The sequence below is a fragment of the Lepidothrix coronata genome, unplaced genomic scaffold (genome assembly GCF_001604755.1).
Source record: "Lepidothrix coronata isolate B3197 unplaced genomic scaffold, Lepidothrix_coronata-1.0 Scaffold14, whole genome shotgun sequence".
NCBI lineage: Eukaryota > Metazoa > Chordata > Aves > Passeriformes > Pipridae > Lepidothrix > Lepidothrix coronata.
Window position 1 is genome coordinate 5,642,891 of NW_016690194.1, and position 17,941 is coordinate 5,660,831.

The window sequence follows — 17,941 nt, forward strand, 5'->3', positions numbered from 1 at the left end:
GAGCTTAAAAAGAATGAGGAACCTCTGAAGTGGAACACCCACTTCTCTGCCAGCAATTTGCAGCTTCTTGAAATAAGCAGAAGTACTGCCCTGAAGACATGATTTTCCCAATTTTTCTGCTGAGGAGATTGCATATCACATTACTTGTCTGCTTATCATCATGGTTAAGATACGTGAATACTTCCGTGTAGCTGCCAAAGGAATACAAAGCTTAAAATATGTAGATGTAAAATAGCACTGAGAATTCATCTGGCCATCACAAAAATTTTTCTTGTCGTTAAAATCTTGAACTACATGACAGTAGCTCAAGGACAGCTTTTGATATTTCTCCAAAGCAACCAGCCAGTAAAGGAGAACTACATCACGTATGGAACTAAGAAAAGAGTAACAATCATCTTTCCCATTTTCACTAAAATTAGAAGTGGATGAACTGTACAGAATAAGGCAAATACTCACTAGACAAGATTATTTTGATTTTAAAATGTTTACTTAAAAGGGCTCAGGCTTAGTTAAGAAAAAAAAAAATCAAGGATGTGTTAATTTAATGCCAAGATGATCACAGAAAAGAAGTAATATCACCCTAGTTATATTCCCATAGCACTTGAAGCCATTGCAAATAAAATTGTAGTCCTTCATGCTTTTGAACATTGCTTTTATGCAGGTTTTCAGAGGTTTATAAGTGTGCCTTGTACAAAGATGGTCTTGTTTATGGAGGACAGTGTCCAGGTGGCTCAGAGAAACCCAAAGATGTACAGAAATACAGCCAAAACAGTTTTAAAAAAGAACTCTCTGGCAATATACTAATTACTCTAAGTAGTTTTTCTTTGGGATTCTTAACTTGATAATGGTAAAGCTATTAATTCAACTTGAATACAGCGTTTCACTGTGTATTTTATACTCGTAGAACATATGCTCTTCAGCAATCAATATTAAATTCCTGATCAACTTAATCTGAGAGGCATAACTGTTTACAGATAAAGTCCTATGAAAAAGCTGAGAAGATGGGTAAATAATTTTATCATCCAGAATATGGGTAAACATTTTGATGTTAAACATGCCATTATTTGGAAAAAAAAAAAAAAAAAAGCCAGTAATCCAAGTTTCCCAATACCAGAACAGATGCTCATACCTCTTCTCTTCTGCTTACAAGCATTTGTTTTTCCCTGCTGTGTTGACTGTAGTGGCCTAGACCTGTCTGACTTAGATGGTGAAAAACTATTAGTAAAAGTGTTTCTGTGTTTGGGGTTAATAGGCAGCATTTGACTTAAGCTCTGACCTTCACTTGATGAGAACTAACACTTTTTTCATACACAAAAAAGCCAACCTTCCACTTGCATATTTAGGTATCTTAAGGTTCAGGAGTTGTAAAGTAGTACACTGAGGAGTGACACATCACAAAAGGAGTTAGTTACAAAATGAAAGGGAAAGTAAAGACAAATTTATATTTTCTTAAATGGAATTGCTCGTTGGCAAGTTAGGCACAGCTGTCTGCTGTCTAAACAGAGGTTGGTTCATACTCACAAAGATTGCTCTAAACACAGATGTCAGCCTTGGGAACAGACACAAAAATAAAAATTCTGCAAAACAGCTGGCTACAGACATGGAGGTTAGACTGCAATAAAGGGTGCCCTAGTGGTAAGTAGAGGATATTTCTAGGTTACTGCAAGTAAACTAGCTTCTAGTTTACATTGAACAAGTTACAGAAAAGACAAGACTACAGAAAATTAACAAGATGATAGATTGTGATAAACACAGGACTTTACAACGACTACAGCTTCACCTGTAGGAGTCACTGCCATATCTTCTAAATGCTTAGTCTGGTTTACCTCCTTCAAAAGTCCAGCAGAGAGGAATATTCACATTGAACACCTGAGATGATTGCTGTTCTACAAAGCAAGTGTTTGCCTTCCTACATTTTAGCAGAAGATAGTGGTTGGGTGGACTAAAGGGTAGCACACCATTTCAGAGGGCTTCTGTCACAAAAAGTTTGTGAGTTTGAATTTTTATGCTAAACTTATGCAAGGTAGTGGTAACTGAATCATACTGTATTACTGAACTTGTGAACAAGAGTCCAACAAAGCTTTCAGAAAAATCTTCCTGCCTAATCTCTTAAAAAGAAGGCACTATTATCAGAATTGTTTTGATTATTTTTTTTTAACCTTGAAGCTAAGAACTCACCCAGACAGTGTAAACTAGAAACTTAATTCAGAAGGCCCAGGTGAAATATATCATTTCTGTATATTTATGTTGCAGTAAAAAAGTGCCAGAATAGGCACAAGGGTAGATTGCAGCATGGACTGTTTTTCATCCTTCCCATGTTCGGTGGCTTAGCTCCTCTTAAGTTCTTAAAACTAGGCTGGGTATTTCTCTGTTGTGCATTGCTCAGGGGAGAAATCCATCCTTGGCAGAGGACTGTTGCTCATGTACCAACACTCCACATATACCATTACTGTAGTATGACTATAGCCAACTTCAAAGTTACTACATTTATTGCTTGCTGATTTCAGTTTTATAATCAGTAGGAAGGAGAGTCAGTGCAGACGTCAACTGCTTTAACAAGCCTCCAGAGATTTCAGATTGCTTTTTTCCCCACTGAAACAGTACCAAAACTTCACAGGAAGATACTACTTCATTTGGGCCGTTATTCAAGCCTCGAGAAGGTAATCAAAACATTCTCAGATCACTTTGCTCTCATCATTGCTGCATATAGATGAAGAGGTGACTTAAGTTGCATCATGAACCTCCTTTGTTCACAACTGTTCTCCTTCACCGTGGTCAGATAAGTGGTTCTTCATATCTTCAGGGTTTTGAACTAATGAGGATAAAAAAGGTAAAGAAATCTCTTAAACCGGCAGAAGTGATAGTTTTTCATAAAGAAAGTTCTTCTATGTAGAAAACTACAGGAGAAATTTTGTAAAGACTATTAAATACTGTATAGTAAAGTTACAGATACCACAACCTCATGCCCCCCATTAAAGAGTAGCTTCAGTGATGCTATACAGAAAATAAATCACACTATCAACATGAGGGAAAGCTCAAAGAGAAAACAGAAATTAGCTCGGTATATCTTACTACAGAATACCACGCAAAATACCATCTTAAAATTTTCAGCACATGGTATTTGGCTTTAAATGTTTTTTTTTCCCTTTTTTACCATTTTCAATCCCTGCAAGTGCTGCTTGCTTGTCTGTTTCTGATTCAGCTTCATTCTCATCTAAATTGTAATCAACATCCTTGTCCTGGTTCATTGCTTCATGTTCCTGTTTTTCTGAAAAGATTTAAAATGAAGTAGTTTTATGCTATACCATAGGGTCATTGCACAGAGAAACAGCGACTGTAATCATCTTACTTTGCTGCTGAATGAATTGCTGTTCAGAGTAGGTTTTCATATTATTTTTCATTTTGAATGTTAAATTTCAGAGCAACTTTTGCTGTAAATCTTGCCTAAAGAACCAGATAAAAGCCAGAATCTTTTGGGATTTGGAAAGTGCGATAAAATTCAGCCAACACGCAGATGGACAGAAAGAAAAAGCATTGAACAATTTCAGAATACATTAAAGGGCAGCCTAAGGAAGAGCAAAAGCTGAAGCCAATGCTGAAAACTTGACTGTGATATTGCTTTTAAATGTATTGCCACTACCACCAAAACGTCTCAGCTTCTGCCCTTCTTGTTTTAATTTGTCCCGCAAGGGAAAAGCTGTGAATATAGCATAAAAAAGAGAGTAGTTTGATGTGCTAACCTGACACAAAAGTACTTTCCTAGAAGAGATTTTCTTCACTCAGTCATTAACTCATCTCAAGCAACTTTTATTGACTATCTTAAGATTTCTTTAGATAGAGAGCTCAAAAGTAAATGGAAACATTATTTCTGACTGCCAAATGACTGTCCTTATTTTTCAAATAGTCAGCCAGAAAAAAACATAACAGCAGAGAGGTATAAGCATATCCCACAAGAGGTATAAACATACTCCACTCAAGATAGATTAGAGCTTCTGCTTCAAAATATTCTTAAGCCAAGCCCTCCAGTTAGTAAGTGGCTTAGAAACAGGCTTGAAAATTTAAGCTTTAAGCCTTATGTTGTCCATATTCAGACCACCACATCAAATAGATTTTTATAGTTACAGACCTAAAGCTGTCTAACTTTCAGAAGCAGTTCTTCCTGAAAGACAGAGAATGCGCAGAGAATATGAAACAAGTATTTCTACCTTAGGGCTCCTTTGGCTGCAAGGAACCTGTGCAGTAATTATGGTATTTTTAGTCTTTTTTGCTCACAGAAATGCAGACTTTTCACAGGCGGCATGGCAGAGCTTTTCTTTGCTCTAATTGTTGGATGATTTTTTTAACCTAATCTTTTTGCTATTTATTTCTGTTAAAATGGCAGCATTTTAGGTAACTTTTAATTACATCTCTTTGGGGTGCAGCCTGCTCTGGCCAGCATCTTTTTGGAGTTGGAAAAATACTAGTTTATCAATGCTGTTAGTTTATCAGGGATTATTTATCCCTGCCAAGTTAGCAACAATGTTAACACTCAGACAACTCATAACTCATGATTCTAAGAATGTCTTTACTAGAAAACCATACACAGCATTTTTTGTGGCCATCAATTCCTGCTCTGACTGCCATAAGGTTTTGTCTTTTGATTACTCTGGGCTACTGAGTCCACCTGAGACCAAATCCCTCTAGAAATAGACAGAGGGATGTCTAGATACTGGTCGGGTTTAGATACATCAATACTCTGCTGCTCCGTGCCATGGAGATGTGATTCAAGGCCACATGGTAGATGCCAGAAACCAGCACCTGTACAACATCTGATCCATGTTTTTGCAGACTCACAATAATAAACTTCAGATACCTGAAGTCATAAGAGTTTTAGTCGTATCTTATTTTTAAATACTGACAGCTAGTCTTTTTACAGTGTCAATGGTAATGCTAACTGCAAAACATCCATGCATAAGTAACTCTCTACTCATCCATCAGTGCTTGAAGGGTTAACATCTCATCCTTTTCAAATGCATCCTATTCTTAAAAAGCCCCAGTACCAAAACATTTTGGGGCTAATTTCCCCAAATGCCTTGTACAGTCTAACGGAGAGAAAGACAGTAAGGCTGCTGTGGAACCCAGCCTGGTAGCTCCATGTTGCACAAACAGAAGCCTCCATCTTTACCCATGGACTGCAGAAGACTGCTGGTGACTGACACCTTTCCCATATCACACCGACCTTAGTGAAAACTTGTACTCAAATCTGGACAGCTGCCACTGCTGTTGCAGAAATCATGCCTATTCCACAGTTTCATTTCTTTACTGTTCTTAACAATACTGTTCTTAACATGCTACGAACCAGCCTTTCCCAGGGACAAGTCGTCCTGCTTAGCATCGTAGTTTAGGAGCTGTTCCCTCTCAACTTCCTCACTGGCAGCCTGCTCTGGTGCTGGCTGTAACACATCTTGCCCAGCTACATGTTTTTCATTTCCAGATGGATTTGGCTCCTTCTCTGATTCAGGTAGCATCTCCTTGTGACCTGCAGCAGCCTTGAGGGGATCTTGTGGGTTTTTCAACTGACTAAAAAGCTGCTCCTCTTCTGCCTTAGGCTCCTGTTTTCTGATGTCAGCTGGGCCATCTATTCTTTCTGAAACAATAAAAATTATTCTGAGTGAAAAAATATATGCCTTTCAGTCATGGCACAAGTTAAAAACCTTTAATAAATAATGCTTTATATTTCTCATTCAATTCTTGTTTTTCCTCTGAAATAATATCTTTCAACCACCTCAGTTCCAAAGATAAAAAGAAGATAATTCATGTTTTTCCTACTGGGAACAGCTAAAGGAGGAGACTTTGTTTACCATCATCAGATTCATGCTTCTACATCCTGTAAAATTTTGGGGTGTGTGGTTAATAACTCGGGCAAATGAAATAAAGCAATTTAAATAAAAATTGCGGTGTGCTATATAAACATCAGGTTTCTGTGTATTACATTTTGTTACAAACAATAAAACTGATTCTGTATTTAAAAGTAGCTCAGGACAAAGCAGTCACATAGGCAGCTTTGCAGGTAAACCACGGCTGTTCTTATTTTTAAATATGAAGAGGAAGTACAGGAGTGCTATCATTTTTGGCAGACATTAACTTTTTTCCCGTATATCTGCATTTGTAACTAAAAAAGATAAAATTTGCCCAAATAAACTATATGTAGATGTTGTCTTCAATTGCTAGCTCTCTAAAATGAGAGTTGCATGTGGACAAGATTGTAATTTAAGATAGCATATAAGAATTACTAAATAGGGAATCGAAATTCTATCACACTACTGTGCAAGATGGACACACAAGGTCCACTCAAATTAACAGTTTCTGAAATTTAGTACCAAAAGCAATCACTAAACCATTAACTAAACCATTATGTTAACTAGTCAGATCTCTGTATTATTGTTCTTACTTGCATTTTGCTCAGTGACAAGTGGGAAGCATGTATGTGTGTTTGTTTTAAGCCTAACTTTCAGCTATTCCTTAGGGAGGAGTAGCAGGCTGGATGTGTCAAACTTTCTAAGCAGGCAGATTTTAAGTGTGCTTGAAAATCACGCCTTCCAAAAGTGTAGGGTATTTTCTCCACATTAAATGAGAAATATGACTCCAGAATTGTAAATATTTGTATTTTCCTTCATATGCAACATGTCAATTACAACAAAACTGAACCAGTAGAAATGCCAGCAATAAAAATGCTTCAGTAATGCCTCTCCAAGGCTGGAAAACTACCTGAAGTTCAGACTCTTGGTGTCACTTTTTTCCATCTTGATCTTGTGTACAAAAATGTTTTTAAATGTTCAATTAAATTACAACTGTTCTTAATCAGTTGTTAGTAAGACAGTGATTTCCATCTCACCTTTAGCCTTCATCAAGTCTGTCTGTCTTAGTGTAGGTACTGCTTTAGGTACATCTTCAGTGGGTTTCTGCTGTTCCAAGTCAATGTGCTTGAACTCAGTTTGCTTCAAGGCTGGCAGTTGAATATTGACCTATAAAGTGAATGCACACAAGATAAGCATTGGTCTACGTAACTGCTCCTGGATTTGGAAAGGGAAATGGAACAGAGGTAAGAATTCAGTAGGGGGAAAAAAAATCCCAACACACTTGGAAATATTTGCACTGAAATTTTTTATTGGTGATGGAAGTACCATACAATTTTGAATATGCAGTAATGTTTCTATGTAACAGCATGACACATCAGGAGAATTTTAACAGACCTTCTTTAACTGCGGGTAAGAATGAGCTCACTGCTGTCGATTATTCTCTGAGTGTCACAGAACTGTAACACCCCACATTTATCCACTGTTACCCTGCTACTGCCTCAGGGTCAGCAGAGCAAAAAAACAGATGGCATTAACTACTATTAGTAATCTGTTGGGCAGGAAAACTGTGTTTGGACATAATAAGACTTCAGTTACGTAAGGCTTGTATGGGAACTGGTCCGTAACTATGCTGAATGCAGGATTAAGAAAAGAAAACATAAATTACCAACTAGACAATAGTATCTGTTTAATATGATAGAGCTTACTTAAGAATGTATTAAGTTCTGGCAGTAGACTGCTCTCAGCATCTGACCCACTTAAAGATTAAGGCTAACATATACATGATCTTGAAGATCTTCCAATTTAGCAATTAAAATTCCATGTACTGCTTTTACTCACATTGGCATTGGCCTTCCTCACATGGCCATGGTCTCCCTGTATGTCAGTGGTGGCCTGTTTGCATACCTGAGGCCCCCTTCCATCTCCTCCCCATCCCCTAGATCTCGTGTTTGACAGTCCTGTGCTTGGTGGTGTCTTCATCAGTGGATCCCCTTATCTACAGCATAGGGAACAGGGAGCTTGACGATGCCATTAAGAAAGTGAGTCCCATATGTTTTCACAGCAATAAGATTACCACCTCTCTCCATAAATGACTCCCAGATTATCTGAATTAAGTATTTTGGTAGGGGGCCGAGGGAGGGGAGTTTGTTTGTTTGTATTAAATTTGTTTGTTTCAATATCATTATAATTATCATTATTGCTTTGGTTGTTGTCATTAATGGTTATTAAGTTTTTTATTAATTATTAAATTTTTGCATTTGCTTCACTACATTTGAGTCATGCACCATCCTTCTGTCACCTCCTACCCTGATGCTCTGTTGTGTGTCTAACACTGGCTCAGAGGGATCTCTGTAATAAAACAGGATCTCCCCAGTGCATCACTTTCAGCCTGAGCAATTCCTCCAAAGAGGCTTGAGAAACTGCAGCACTGAATTTCGTTTCCTCCATGTGTTCAGGACTGAAAAGCTCAGACCTCTTGAGAAACACAGGATTTGACTAACAATTCACCATTAGTTCCTGGTGAAAATGAAAGATGAACTGAGGGATGTACCCAGGGCTTTGAAAACACCCATCCTCTATGAAGGGAACCTGGAGCTGCCTGTAGAGAATGGTGATTGTCCAGCTACAGCACAGCACATTTCTAGGGCTGAATGGAGGTTGAAGAGATTTAAAAAGATGGGGTGGCCATGGTACTCCTAATGCAACCCCATACACAGTTGACCTTGCACCACTGGCTCATGTGGCATCCCTTGTAGCACCCAGGCTCCCCCCTTCACAGTCACTGCTCAAGCAGTCAGGACCCCACCTGCGCTGACATACAGGGTTATTCTTCCCCCTAATGTCATCTCAGAAAACACCAAATGAGGGTGCAAAGCCAGGGCCAGCAGGGAAAGAGCAGAGTGGAGCTGTTTGTAGAGGAATTTATGAGAATGATCAGAGAGAAAGACTTGAGAGGAAAAAGAAAGAAAAAGAAAAGTTAAGCTTAGATATGATGAGGCTTGCTTGAGGTTACCTGCCTGGCAGCTCTGCATCAGTAACTTCAGTGGGACAAAGAAGCCACAGTTGATTGCTCCAAACTGATATCTGCTTACTTCCATGGTCATGGGAATCTGATGCTCTCCCAACTATATCAGCTCGTTGCTGCACTTCCATCATCACTTTCTACAACTCCCTGAAAGGAGGCTGCACCAAGGTGGGGGGTGGCTTCTTCTCCCAGGCAACAAGTGACAGGACCACAGGAAATGGCCCCAAGTTGCACCAGAGGAAGTTCAGATTGGATATGAGGAAAAATTTCTTCACTAAAGGGCTGTCCTTGGAATCACACTATTTCCAATAGATCATGAAGATTTAACAAATGTTGAAGCAGAGCAAAACTTAATGAGCTGGGCTAATGTTAGTTGGAGACAGCAGAAAGGTGGAAAAATACTTAAGAATTGCAAAAAAAAAAATTTTTCAAGAAATTATCCAAACAATACCTGGCTATATTTTTTTGAATCTTCTGATAATTCTTTGTTTTCTTTGATTTGTGGTACATCACTATCCTTTTTTGTAAGTTCATCTATCCTTTCTTCACATTGTTCTTTTAATTCTTTCATCTGGTTGATGCACTGTGACCTGCAGAAAACATGAATAAGACAGTTAACTTTCATCCACACTCTTCTGAAATGTTCTTTTGTAAAATTATATATTTTTTTAAACATGTTATTATTTCCTTAGTTCTATTATCTAGGCTTACATTTGAGAAGTCAGTAGGGAAAAGTGTTAACCTAAGTCCTAAGGACAAACTCAAGTTCTATTGGGAGAAATTAATTTAAACGGCTTTTGTCTGACCAGCTCAACAAGCTACATGATTTTTTTGTGTGTGTGTGTCTTCCATGAACCACTCAATTTCAGGTAAGTTAAAGTAATTTTGATCCTTGAAGCATTTCTAGTATGATAACAGAAATTCATACTTTGATTTTAGCCAAGAAGAGGAAATAGCGAAGTACTAATTGAAATAAAAAACAGGTTGTTGATCTACTGTTAGCAAACTGAACACCCTTTCTCAATATTTCAGCAAAGTGCAGCACTGCAAGACATACATTACAGAAATGGAGTTCATCAGTAGCTAATACAAGTTCCAAAAGGATATTCCTCAAAGATGCAAGCACAGTGTATCTTTTACATACTTTTAATATTTACACAGTGCCATTAAAATCTTAACCTTTGTGACAGCAGGGGTCTTCTGTTTGCATTTCTGCATCCTGCCCTTCCCTTACAGCTCCATAACTCCAAAGTAAGTCTTGGGCTGTTACTGCAGTGTTTTTCCTAAAGCTGCCAGGGCAGTCTTTTCCCTTGCTGTGGTTGTGCTGGAGATTCTGTGCAAAGCCCAGGAGTGTCATCTATGTCAGTGTCTCAGGGGAAGTGCTGCAATTGGAGCAAGATCACCCTTTCTCCCCCGCTCTCTTCATAACTTGTAACTTTCCATTTATATCAGAGGAAGAACAAGACCAAGACCTAGTGAGTAACAAAGCAGATAAGTATTACCCTGTAACACACAAACAGAAGGTTTATAAACTAGCCATCATATGACCCCAACTATGCTTTGATCCCACTGCAAACAGGAACGAGCAGTACTGTGATCAAGTGGATCCCACTGAGAAGTGCATCACATTAGAGGCAAATGTGGCAAAAAAGCACCATCATTGTCAGTACCCACTGCCCTGGAAAGCCTACCTGATCAAGAGTTTTGGCTGGGGACCACACTGTTTCTTTTCCCCACTGGTCGTAGCAGCAAAAGAGTTCGTTGCAGGGTTTAAACCTTTTTTCCTTTCTCTCTCTCCTTTGTTTTTTCCACTCAAAAGTAACTATGTCAGCTTAAGACCCTACAAACACATCTTTCTGCATCCAAAATCTCTCTCAACATCCTTTGTACAACACCACAGTCAACACACTGCAAGTTTCTTCTCCCTTTCACTTGGACAGAAGGCGGGTAAATGTCTTCTGATTCTGGCTCTGACCAGTGTTATTGTAAGTGTTAATACCCCCAGTGTAGCAGCAGCTAGCTCAGACGGGCACATTCCAGTTTCTCAAGCTGCAAATAAGCTACTAACTAATCCAAAGGAATTCTCAGGGTACGTGCACTCATTTTTAAAGATCCGTTCTGTAGTTCACACCCAGAAAGGAAGAACAGTAGCAGATGGCTACACTATGAACTGACGAATTAATTACCCTTATTACCATCTCTTCTTCACTAGCCATTGTTCAAAAGTTTGATTTTGCTAATGCTAATACAAAGAAGAATCACCGAAATAAGCAGTGCTTCCCAAGTTGGTGAACATCAGAGACAATAAAACAACATAGGCTTGAGTTATGCACACGTTCATTAATTTCTAGGAAATTAAAGGACATCAGAATTATCTGTACCTCTTTGCAAGCTTAAGAAAGATGCACTATACAGACAACCTAAAGTTGGCGATAATGCAGCCTTCCACAAATGCTCTTTCATCCCATATTGCAAATGAAAATGAAGTTCATTTAACATCTGTGACAAATACTCACTGTTTAAAATCTATTATGTGCAACAGAAATCACTTCTTTTAAAAGGGATTTCTGGAGATGTGAATACTCTACTCGTGCATACAAAAACAACTGTAGTACAGGGGCAGCACTAGTTTCCTGTCTCATCCGATCAACATGACATATTTCAAATGTGCAAAACCAATGCTCTTAAATTCAGTCTCTGTGGCATGTTTTCTCCCTCACAAGATTACACAGAGTAAATTTCTGGGCGAAAGAGATCACCTGCACACACAGAAAGGAGCCCAAGTAATACCCTCCCCAGCTGCTCCCAGGACTATTACAGGAGACATCAGCCCATTCAAGACCCACCTCCACAAGCTCAAAGGAGCACAGAGGCACAAAGGTGGAGACAGCCTAAACTACAGACTCAGATCTGACAGCCTGACCAGACCATCCCCACAGCACATTTTGCACTAGTGGACAGCCACTCTCAGGGGAGAGGGATGCAGCTACTGGTGTTGTCTGTGCTCATACTTCATGTGTCTGTGTTAATCTGCGTACCTGGCGTGTACAGATGTGCTCTGCATGCACGGGGACAGATGTGCAGCCTCTCCCCTTCTGGTCTGCTGGATTTGCCAAACCCCAGCATGAGAAACAGAGTACCTTTGTTCTTTAGGAGCATATATCATTAGCTCCTTTCAGACCTGCCAAGAAAGATTGCTCATGCACTCACACTCTTGCACTTGTCAGGTCTGCAAATACCAAACTAATTACACGTAGCAAAATTTCCAAAGAAGTAATTACATAAAAAACAAAGCTCTTGGGAATCAAAATGCATCTGAATATTGAAATGTATTTAAAAGATCAGTCCAGTGTTTCTTTCTGGGTGCTGCAGGAGAGAAGGGTTAATGTGGCAGTCAGCCTTTGCTGAAGAAGCTCTACCATGAGCAGACAGCACTTGGCACAGTGTGCACCAAGGCTATCCCATGAAGTTGACTGCTGAGGAAAGTGCACTCCTTTTGCACGTAACACCAGTAAGTTCACATAGCTCCTGCTGACTTCTTTATGGAAAACACTAAGCTTGCCCAAAAAAAAAAATGCTAAGATGAAACTTCAAGACTTGGGTACAAGAAAAAACAATGATTTTTTTTTCTAAGTTCATAGACTTTGTTCCTATGCATTCCACATGTACAACTGTTTTTACCACTACCTTCTACAGAGTAGTATCTGAATGTTTAAAAAGAGTGATCCACAATGTGTACAGTTAAAAAAAGGCATTTGACTTCTGTCATCTTTTTATAACACTTTCAATTATACAAATAATACTCTCTTCACTTTTGCACTGGGTAAACTGTACTTGATACATACGGTGCAAAACCTTCATCCGTACAAATCCAGGTAAAAGAAGCACATAATCAGGTCTAATGCCCACTCCTGGCAAGGCAGATGAACAGAGAGGCAACATATCGGTTTATTTCTAATGCTGACAGGAGGAAGGCAGACAGATTAAAACTAACGTTTGGAATCTAATAATTTTTATTTTTCTAGGCCCATAATTGCATTGGGAAAAGCTTGTTTCTAAGCATTTAAAGTGACAGCATTAAGTGAGCATTTAGCAAAGAAGAACATAAGTAACGAAGTACAATCGAATATCCATTTCTACAACTACCAGAACACAATGTAAAGTTATTTATTCTAGTAAACACAACAATGAAATATTAATGTTCCAACATCCTCCCTAAAGGCACACAACAAGTAACATCTTAAAAATACATTTATATATGTTCCTAACAGAACTGTGTGAATGCTGCACAGTACCCAAGCTATAAATTACTTCACAAAAATTTGAGTGCGAAGTTTATTTTCCTCACTTGTATAGTTACAACAAACATCTAGAAACAGAAAACAAACATTTAGGTATTATTCAGCAAAGCTAGTGAAGAAAGCATAGCTCTTTGACTAAGATAACTGCCTTTATGGACTCCCATGGAGACACTGCAGGAAATGGTGCACCTGCCTCAGGACCAACTGGAGGCAGCTAGCTGAGTCCCTGTGCAGCTCCCACATGGCTGATTTATCACGTCTGTCTCTACACCTACCCTGACAAAATCAAACTCATCTTTACCACTGTAACATGCTTAGCTTTTCACCCTGAGCCAGCCCTGACCTTCCATTAAATGAAGAGGGATTCCCTTTAGTATACTACCACAAGCAGGGATGCTCTGTCAGTGACTTCCTCAACAGAGCTGAACACATTTCACCAATGAAAACATTTCACCAGATACGGGTAATAAACGAGTTTTCAGAAGTCAGACTCACTACAGTTGCTTTGTATCACTTCTCTGCACATGTTATCAATCCATTGCTTCATAGATGTACCTGTCATGTGGAGCATGACTGTACAGCACATACAGGTACCTAAGGATCCATTCATTCTTGCTGATCTCAGACTTAAAAGGAAGACACCAGCAAACAGATTCACTGATTAGCACCTGAGGTTCCATGAGTCCCAGGTCTGCCATTTAACTAAACAGCAAATAGATGGTGCTTAACAAGTGTGGTACGCAACAGGTGTAGAGAGGAAAAAGCACCTTAACAGACACACAGGCAATGTGGCTTAATGAAAAGTTGGTACAGACTGAAGTTTCCAACTTCCTTCTACTTGTCTGTTAGAAGTCTTAAATTACAACTCTGCTAATACAATCGATCTGGGTCATCATTATTAAATGAGTAATAACCAAAAAAAAAAAATAGTCACAACCAACTGGTAATCAGTAAGTATTGCAAAAGAAGTAATAATAATCCTTCATTCTAAGGTGGGGAAAAAAAAGGAAGAAAATAGGTACTTCAAGTTTAGCCTGCAGAATTCAAGTTCTTTGATTGCCATGTTCAGCTTTTAGTCATAATTCCTACAAAATCTGGCTAAACAACGGAAAAATACCTATCACTAAAACAGTTATATTCGTGATGGAAAATCATTATGAGAACAGGCAAACAGCAAATTCTATTGCTTTTTTTGTCTATACACCAGAGGAGAGATACAATAGAATGTGAAGGCAGGCAGAGGGAACAAGAATATTATTGAACAGAAAGAACCCAGGAGAAATTCATAGAAATACCGGAAATGTGTATTTAGGGTAAGGATACTGGTAAGTGCTTTTTTTTCAGTTATCCATGCTTTATAATTCAGTGGGATGTCTCAAGAAAAACATGTGACTAGCTATGAACTGTAATGTAGAATACATGGTCTGATCAGTATGGTGCCAGAAATATCCCAAGATCTCCGGCAGCTCAGTGAAGTACAGCTTCTCATCAGGTACTCCCCTATCTGAATTAAAACTTCTTCAGAGTTTAGCCTCTTCATGTTTTAGTTTTCCCTCCAACGCTTAGGTGATTATACACTCCTACCTTAGACCTCCTGCAATAGAAGGAACATCAAGAAGTGTGGGAGAAGCCTGTGGATACTGAGATTCCAAGATTGCAAGGTTTACACTCTTCTCACAACTGTGAGCAATTTTAGAAGATGTGTCAGATGTTACTTCCTCCTTAAAAACGTACATTTACCAACAGTACTATAGCTAACACAAGAATACTCTTATAACCAAGTCACCTACAACTTGGGAAGTCATCTTTTATAAAGCACATACTTACAGGTCATATGAGAACTTCCTCTGAAGGTTAGTCTGGTTCTTCTGAAACCAATAAACATCCAACTGCAGCTTTCCATATTCTGTCTGTAACTCTTTCAAGTGTTCTGATCAAAACAGGATTAAAATACATAGTAAAATACACCCAAATAAACATATACCTACACATACAACAACAGAAATCTCAACAAATCAATAGAAAGCACACTAAATTAATTCATCTGTCATGCTAACTACATTTTGCATAAAAATGCGTAGATGATTGTTGAATTTATTCAACAAGGATTCTCAGGTTTGGGCAAAAATAGCCTTTCAGCAAAATATACTAGCAAAACCAGTGTAACATATCTTTTTACCTACTTTTCTTCATCAGGAATATTCTGATTTGCAAACCCTGCTAGGTTTCAGCCCAGAAAATCTTTAGGTCTATGAAATCACAATCAGAACACAGCAAGAAACAGTATTCATGTTTATCGGCATCTAAAGACAAGCTTACAATGCTTCCCAAAATAATAACGCAATTTACAGCTACGTTCCTGTATAAGAAACAGAAACAACAGAGGCACCTATAATTTAGAGTTTTCTTCCTGATAGAAAGCTCTGCATGAGGGCACCAGCAGGCGGCACACAACATATTTACTTGTTTATAGGACTTAGAATTCATTTCCCAGACCTCCTGAGGAATACATTGCTAGTAACAACTCTGAAGCACCAACATGAATAGAAATGAATTAGACTGAGTTTTCTTATTTAATATAGGCGTTTGTGAATTCCTCCAGAGCTAAAATGCATGACCCAACATCTAGGGAAAAATGCAAGAATATGCTGCAAGAGGTAGAATAGAGAATAAATACATTAATCTAGGTTTATTCTGTATTATTTTATATAGTAAGAGTCAGAAGTACTACATGGACAAATCCTTCTACCGTTGAGGTAGATTATTCTCACACTGGAACTATGGTTCTCACTTAACTGGAACTATGCAGAAGAAGTATCTAAGTCATCACAGCTCCTGCACCATCCCCATGACTTGAAGAAAGGCAGCATTCTCAGATGACCCCAGAAAGATACAAGGCTTAAAAACAGAGGGCCTAAAAAACAGCATGAGAGAGGTGCACAGGGATATTACAACATACCTCGTAGATTCTGAATCAGTCGATCATTTACTGTGATGTTTCTCAGCAGTACTGCCTGAAAGAAGCAAAACAAAAAACAGTGTTTTAACTGCAAAGGACTTGTATTACCATTAATATTATAAACAACACCTACCAAAGCACTTGTAACGATCTGTTTTTTGTGAAGTGCTGTGTTACAGTCAAACAAAAACTTTTAGCTGTTTTACAGATCTACTATTGCAAACAGCAAACATTCATTTTAACCCAGATTCCCCACTTAAGGGGGCACGGGGAACGTACTACTGCACAGATGCAAAGAGGAAGGATTTAAAAGTTAAAGATACTAAAATTGCTTGCTGCTTTATTGTACTTTAATCTCCTTGTACTTTAATTGACTGCCGTCACAGTCAAATTTACTGTATTTATCTCTTGAAGAAGAATACAGCATAGTACAGCTCACTATCAATTACCCTCTCACTCAGGAATCAATACACCTGCATTCAGGCATGCAAAGATGAGCTATGAAAGCATTAATGATTGAGCATAAGGGAACTTCACAAAAGCAATGTGAAGCCCTTGCATTGTATCCCTTTTCTAACTATCATCTCCACTGCTTTTGTGCTGGAGTGGTCTTCTTCCATTCCCTCATTTTGCTCTCTCTCTCTCATTCTGAAGAGGTATTCAACATAGGATAATGTTTTGTCCATTCTTTCATCAACCTTCGTCTACCATTTCATATACACACGTGCCCCACAACACCTGAAAACTGACAGAACCAAATCAAGACTAAATGAAATTAATTGCTGTGAGCAAGATACCAGGATAACTCAAATTCATATTTAACATTTAGCAAGTGTGGTGTAGAAGAGTTCTTAAGACTACAAAAAGAAAGAAACCCACCTATTCTTCAGAAACAATCCAGTCCAGTCTTAGGAGAATATTTCTTAGGATTCAGTGCCTATTTCCTCATTATTCTTGTCCTGGGAAACCTCAGTGTTCAAGGGTCCCAGATCAGGATATACCAAGTATCCAGTTTCCCAAAGTTTCTGCTCTAGTAGTGATGTGTACATATGTCCACACCACCCAATTGCGAAGAAACAGCAGCATCCATTCTGTCTGCCCAAGTCACCCTGAAACACTGACATCATCATCAGTGCCTTTTTTTCACACAGACTACAGTAATAAGAGTTGATTAGCTGAAGTGCAGCGTTCAATCACTCTGAGTGGGCAGGCTAGCATCCAGCAGAAGAGCAGATTTGTCTTTGGTTGACCCTTTAAAGAGTCCCTTTTCAAAGAGGTAGTCATTTACCTGTTACTGAAGTATTTCCACACCATTCTGTATGTACAGCTGGTATGTGAAAACCACTGTGAAAACTCAAGAGCAAAGCTCTTGCTCATTTGTTAAAAAGGAAAATGAAAACCAAGTAACACTAATAACAGCATATATGTTTAATATAACTCCCTCTCCTTTCCTATAGGTAAACAAAAAATGAATTTTCTTTCAATGGTTTATTGGAGAAAGGAAGCTAATATTTCAATGGAATTCCAAGTTTTGTTAATGCATGAACCATGTAGCCAGGTTGTTCCACGATTATCATCTTCAGGGTTGTGGCAGTTTGAGCCACATTAGAAATCTAAAAAAATCCAATTTTCAGGCTTCCCCCCACTCCTTACCACAATGTATCTGTGCTGGTTTAAGAGTTAACCAGCAGGGGTAATGAACCCAACTCAAAGGAGAGATTATAAAGTCAGAATAACAATTTATTAAAATAATACAGTAAGTACAATCATACAAACAAACAATTGGTCTTAACCCACAAAACCCAAATGTATAACCCAG

The 17,941-nt window shown here is 38.5% G+C and overlaps 1 protein-coding gene across 2 annotated transcripts in view; it reads right to left on the minus strand.

Annotated features, from left to right (window-relative positions):
* Window positions 1-2,471: 2,471 nt before the first annotated feature.
* The window catches only part of GOLM1 (golgi membrane protein 1), a 22,238-nt gene continuing 6,768 nt past the window's right edge, over window positions 2,472-17,941 (minus strand). Inside the window, exons 2-8 of one of the 2 annotated variants that reach the window (XM_017806102.1) lie at window positions 16,123-16,177; window positions 14,991-15,093; window positions 9,314-9,452; window positions 6,875-7,004; window positions 5,339-5,626; window positions 3,155-3,268; window positions 2,472-2,812 (exon numbers count right to left, since the gene is read on the minus strand). In XM_017806102.1, coding sequence (XP_017661591.1) covers window positions 2,751-2,812; window positions 3,155-3,268; window positions 5,339-5,626; window positions 6,875-7,004; window positions 9,314-9,452; window positions 14,991-15,093; window positions 16,123-16,177 — 891 coding nt within the window. In that variant the 3' untranslated portion in view covers window positions 2,472-2,750. The remainder of the gene's footprint in view (window positions 2,813-3,154; window positions 3,269-5,338; window positions 5,627-6,874; window positions 7,005-9,313; window positions 9,453-14,990; window positions 15,094-16,122; window positions 16,178-17,941) is intronic. The other variant, XM_017806103.1, reaches the window with a different exon arrangement.